This window comes from Ischnura elegans, chromosome X (genome assembly GCF_921293095.1).
Source record: "Ischnura elegans chromosome X, ioIscEleg1.1, whole genome shotgun sequence".
Taxonomy (NCBI): Eukaryota; Metazoa; Arthropoda; class Insecta; order Odonata; family Coenagrionidae; genus Ischnura; species Ischnura elegans.
Window position 1 is genome coordinate 26634586 of NC_060259.1, and position 6384 is coordinate 26640969.

At 40.4% G+C, this 6384-nt stretch overlaps 1 protein-coding gene across 1 annotated transcript; it reads right to left on the reverse strand.

Moving 5' to 3' along the window:
- Positions 1-969: 969 nt before the first annotated feature.
- On the reverse strand, positions 970-5853 carry LOC124171686. Its single transcript, XM_046550927.1, has 2 exons — positions 5745-5853; positions 970-1309 (listed from the first exon to the last, which is right to left on the reverse strand). Exons 1-2 carry the CDS (start codon positions 5824-5826, stop codon positions 1059-1061), a joined length of 333 nt encoding a protein of 110 aa, XP_046406883.1. The 5' UTR covers positions 5827-5853; the 3' UTR covers positions 970-1058.
- Between the last annotated feature and the right edge of the window lie 531 nt (positions 5854-6384).

Consider the following 6384-nt stretch of genomic DNA (forward strand, 5'->3'; position numbering starts at 1 on the left):
TCCTGGCTTAGAATGATTCGCCTGCCGGAGATCGCGATGGCACCCCGCAGCAGTGCAAACTCGCTGCCAATATGAGCGCTGGGCTCAACGTTTCCGTAGTTTAAAAGTGGTGCTAGTTTAAAGTATACCGGGACTTGCCACGGTGATAACTTCACGGGAGTCACCCGCAATGCACAAATCCTTAGAGAAAAAAAATTCCTCATTGCTCTCCGGCTGTGCCGCTGTGCGCACGATTTGGACTGTTCGCGGCATCATATGCTCAGTAGTCCCTACCACCTTGTCCGGTAGTGTCCACAAATATCCACTGAGGTAGCTTAACTGGCTAAATCACTCGACCGGAAATCGGTGGATCCGAGTTAGAATCCCGGTCACGGCGAGGGACTTTTTTCTGTGGATTTTTGTGCATAAAAATGGTGCGTTTTCGCCAACCCAAAATTTTAGTTCCTATTGGCATCAGCTACTCAGGGTTAAAATTTCGTGACAAAATTTTTCTCCACCCTGCATAAATCACTTGTTATCGCATTTCAATCGTCAGACGCATTATTGCTGTGATGCATTGCATACCACCAAGCCACCGAGGAATTTAATGAACCAGCACCCCATCCCCACAACAACGGCCTAAAGCTATCCCTGTAAATATCTTAATGCTTAAGTAAGAATACTTCCGTAACTTGGTGTTCTAACATGATGTTTGTTATAAGTTATTTCGGAAGAATCCCCAGTCCCATCGCAGTGTGGTCATATCACAGGAAGTTTTAGGAAAATCTCTTCCTTCAAACCTCGACAGCATTTTTCACAAATAGGTCATCTGTCATTTCGGCGCAGGTAATCAATCTATAGATTGATTACCAGCGCCGAATTCTAATAGTAATGTATATTATTGTACATCTGAACCTTCAACACCCAATCCAATTTCTCCACTAAATAGTAGGTAGATAAGTCACATGAAATGAAAATACTTCTTCCCACTTCAGCGGAAAGTCATTTTATTAAACAAGGTACAAATCAAAGTGAGGCATTTGCCAATCACTACTCAGGGCAATGATAGGAGTATGAATTCACTCGTCTTCCGCTTTCTTAGGAATGTATTTTTCAAGATTACGAGGTCCCTCCAGGCATTCTGGAAGAGGTTTAGGAATAGGTTGTTCCTCGGTAGGGGCAGGTTTTACCACTTTAGGGGAATGTTTTTCCACTCCAGGGTCAGACGTCACTTGCTTCGTTGTAAGTTCCGTGTCTTTTGAGTCAGGTGGGGATACTGGACGATTCGGTGCAGTCAATGGTATCCTGGGAACTCCATCATTGTGGATAGCTAAGGGATGAAAAACTTGTTATTAACATGGAGTAATGGCATATCAGAATCCGTGCGTTATGGCGTATTTCGGCTTCGTAAGAAGCTGGAACACGACCAAAAAGTAAAAGACTCAAAATCCGTAGGAATATTTTCAGTAACATTAGAGGAGGGACCACATACAAGATGAATCATTATGACGAAAGAAACACTGGCAATAATCCATTCACCTTCCCTCCTCCACCTTTCCTCCACCCCCAAAACTAAAATATAATACATTCGTAGGCTATTTTTAAGATAGTAATAATAACAATAATAATAATAATAATGCATAATTAAAATGCATCGCACGCATGGCTCAGGCATGGACAACTCTTCCCAAAAACAGAAGGATTTATGATCGCAATACAAGACCAGGTGGTGAAAACAAAAAATTATGAAAAATATATAATTAAAAACCCAAATTTATTGGATGACAGATGCAGAAAATGTGATAATGCCTCTGAGACGATACAGCACATCACAAGTGGATGCACTAACTTATCCCAAAAAGACTATCTGCACCGTCACAATCAAATATGCAACATCATCCACCAGAAATTAGCTCTAAAGTATAATCTCATAGAAAATGGAGTTCCTTATTACAATTACACACCTAAAACCATCCTTGAAAATGATCACTGTAAGATTTATTATGACCGCTCAATTATTACCGATAAAACAGTCCATAGCAATGCACCTGATCTAGTAGTGCAAAATAAAACTCATAATGAAACGTACTTGATAGTTATTGCCGTACCTAATTCGCATAATATAACTACAGCCTAGACCAGCAAAATGGAAAAGTATGAAGAACTTAAAGATGAAATTAAGAGATTGTGGAAATCAGATAAAGTACACATAATACCAATCATTATTTCTGCCACAGGAGTAGTGCCTCATTCAATTCATCAAGGACTTAAAATTATTGGACTGCCGAAAAACTTGTTCATTACAATACAAAAGGCAGCAATTTTAAATACATGTCGGATTGTAAGAAAATTTTTCAACACAGAGTAAAAAGACGAGTGCTTGGTGATACCCGTACCTCGCATAAAACCAGCAAAAATGCTGTGAAAAAAAATAAAATAATAATAATATATGTCCTTATACGGGCAGGGTTAAGACTGAGTCCCCTCTTCCACCTAACCCCTCAGATGGGGCAGTTGAAATTGCACGCCGTATGTTATCTATCAAGAAGTTTTAATTATATTAAATTCTTGAATAATTTATAAATTTATAAATATTTTTGATTTATTTAATTTGAAAAATTAAGTAACTTTTTCATAACACTTCAAATTTTGCGGCCCCCTGAAATCTGCCGCACGGGGCACGTGCCCCCTCTACCCCGCCTCAGTTCCGGGCCTCATGTACACACACAAGCACTCGGAAAACAGTCACACGCAGATTTACTCACGCAAAAACGGCTCCAAAACTCTAGATGAAATTAACTCTACGGAGAGCGTAGTCGATGATAAGGAGGGGACGGGGAACAGGCTGAATACGCATTTTGGCACAAAAGTGGCCTATTCATCGGACTGCAGGATAAAAAGGCGCTTGCAACAGAAGATTGCAAGAGTGAAGGGGACGGGGGATAACCACACTTCCAACCACCGTCCATCAAAAAAGCAATAGTATTCAATCACCTATTAAAAATCGTTGATTCTCTTTAAATGTAGTCTCCATTTGCTTCTCGGAAAGCTGGCGAATTCCAAGGAACATGTCCCGGAACATATTCGTAACATTTTCATTGTTCTGAAAACCGTCACCTTGAGTAGGACTCAAGTTTTCCAAGTTACCGATGCTTTCTTTCTCTACAAGTATACCATCTGGAGCTTCCACGTGTCTGGGAGGAATAATTACAACATTTTGTTGTATTTTCTGGGACGCTGGAATAAAGCGAATTTCATTTAAAGGGCGTTGTAACAAAGAGTTTCACTGCTCCATCGGGAAGAAGCGTGGATGTATCTCTCGTAAAAGAACCTGGCATAGTCCTGCGCGAGAGTGAGGGTAGTTTGCGGTGAAATGGATGAATGTAAAGAAAGGAGGGGAAGAAAGCGAGGCAGAGAGAGAGAGGGAATGGCAAGGGCACGAATATTACAATAGAGCTGGCGTCTTCAAACTTTTGTTACGTAAATTCCTGCCAAGCTCATAAAAAATTAAGAGGAAAACACATTACCTCAGCTCTGTAAAACTATCTGCGGCATGTGCATAATAGAAACCAACCAAGGGACTTCGAGGTGAACATCATCCTTCCTATTCCATAATCGGAGACGTGAATATGTTTTGGACAATTAGCCGACCTACTCATGCGTTTTAGATATTTACAAGAATCATCAACTGGTGAATAGAATGGAAATCAGAGGGGTTCCTTCATGAAGACCGATTTGGATTTAGGGAGAACAAGGGCAAGAGGGAGGCAATTTTGGCTCTTAGGGTGCTCGTAGAAAAGAAAATGGATAAGAACAAACCCGTATTAATCGCATTTGTGGACTTCAAAAAAAGGCTTTTACTGACGCGGATTGGAACGGTGGTAATCCTGACAGAAATTTGGTTTTTTTATAGTGACCGGAAATTGATCTATTTACAGCGGGTACTTTAAACTCAGATATAAGGAAATAATTTATCAGAACTTGCATTTGGAGAATGCTTCTCTGCGGAAGGGAGGCATGGACAATGACAGCAGCGGATAAATCAAGGTTAGAGAATTTTTAAATGTGGTGCTACAAAGGAATAATGAGGATCAAATATAGTCGAGTAAATAATGAGAAAGTTCTGAGAAGAGAGTGAGAAATATAAGTCTTCTAAAAACCTTAAGAAGAAGACGGGACAACTAAGCTGGCCTTTTCTTCGAAGCATCAAATAAAATGTTTAATAATTTTTATGATGAGTAGTAGAGAAGAGAAGCCTCATGGAAACCTTGATAAGAAGTCAGAACAGCCTAATCGGCCATATCTTGATGCTTGATGGCAGGGCCAGCCCTAGCAGGTGCGGGGCTAGGGGCGAACCTTCAGTGCGGGGCCCTTCACTTAAAATATTAAACTCCATACCCCATCTACAAACTCGAGCATTTTGAATCCCTACCACTCCCTGGCTAAGTATGTGTTCCCCTCCCAAATTCAGACTTCGTAATTACGCCGTTATGATACCATCACGCAGTTGAGTTCAAAATAGTATAATACAAATAAAATTTATAATTATATTTATTCATTTTTTGATTGAAGCTTTCGCGGCTCATGATGATTAAATATAACTAACATTCGGGTGTAAAAAGGCAGCAAAAACCGATCCCAACATTATTCCCTTGAAAAAGTGACCAGCAGTCGGTCGCGAAACGTCGGGGCAATCTCCACTACGACACGCGGCGTACACCCGAATGTGAGTTATTTTTAATTATATTTGTTCATAAAATTATAACGTAAAATAAACACAAAAAGCGCGATTTTTCAATAGGTACGTATTTTTATAAGTTGGATTATGAAAGTTAATTAGTTGTGAGCCTAAAGCAATTACCGTAAAATGAAAAAAGATAGTTTTAATTTCACATGCAGGTCAAAATGGTAATAAATTAATAAAAATAAACTTACCATTGCATTGAAGTTTAATCACTCTTATGTAGTGGGTTATTATAAAAACATGAAATAATGTAATAATTTTAGCACAGATTGAAAATTATTTTTTTTTCACGAACGCGGGGCCCCCCAAAGCGCGGGGCCCAGGGCGGTCGCCCCGCCCTAAGGCCGGCCCTGCTTGATGGCTTCTTGAAGACAATACTCGAGGAGCAAGTAGACGTCAAGAATGCAAGCGGAAGGACTCGAATAAAATACATGGAACGGGTAAAGAAGAATGTGAAAGATAACAAATGCGTAGGCGTGAAAAGATTAGTTTACAGGAGAATTGAGTGAAGAGCTGCTTCATACAAATCTTAGGATTGTTGAGCTGTGATAGTGATGATGATTAGAATACTGATTAGAACTTAATCGGCCACATGATGATGAACGATGGAATAACGAATATTATCGTTGAAGGACAGGTGGAAGGAAATAGCGGTGGAGTTGGGAGGGTGATGAAGGGTGTAAAGCTGAGGAAATGTATTAGAAGATTAGCCGACAGGAGAATTGATTGGAGGGCTGCGTCAAAAAATCTCATGGCCGTTTTACACGAGGCACGTAATTCCACAATCTGACGTGTGAATGAAGGCGCAGTGAAAATTGCGTCGCGTAAAGCGGTGAATTGCTATAACGCAAGAGAGAATGCCTGGACGTGAGATGACAAAAAAAAGCCCTGTTCTAATTTCGTTGCTGCATTCGCGCAATTGCACGCCATTACGAGAAGTAAATGCAGTTCTGACTTGGGAAATTATTTTCCCCGTGCCTTTAGGAAAGATGATTGCTTACGATGTTGAAGTTAAACTCACCTGGGTTACCCATACATAGCACACAGCACGATGCCACACAGCACAAGAGAATTAATTTCAGGTTCAATTTTATGGCCGCCATTGCCGGTCAATTGGTTGGAAACTCAAATCTTTGCCACAAGTTGAGTGCCGAGGCCTATGAAGGTTTCTCTTATATAGTATTAAGCGTGAACGGAAATGGTGACGCTCTCAAGTTTCAGCCAATTGCAGTGAGGGTTACATCCCCGGCGATTTAGAGAATTATTTTATCCTGATCACATCTCGGTATGCACGTGATTAAATTACTTTTCCTGTACCGCATCATGCAAGCTTAGTTTTCATCAACAAGAATAATAATACGAATGAAACCGGATGTTGACAAATCAGTCGGTCTAAGTACGTAAGAGTCAACATAACAGATCCGCTTGTTTATTACAATCTACCAATCGCTTTCGGCATTGCCACGAGTAAAACACAGACCACATTCGTGTGTGGTAGTTATAATAAATCCTCGGAAATGAGCTCGGAAAAACGGAAATGATGCCGTTGAAAATCATACTTATTTAACCACTGCTGTGGCTCGCGGAGGGAAATTGTATCACTAACAATTAGTGTATACCGCGTGAAATCAGCAGGATGCTGGTGAATTTCATACTCGTTG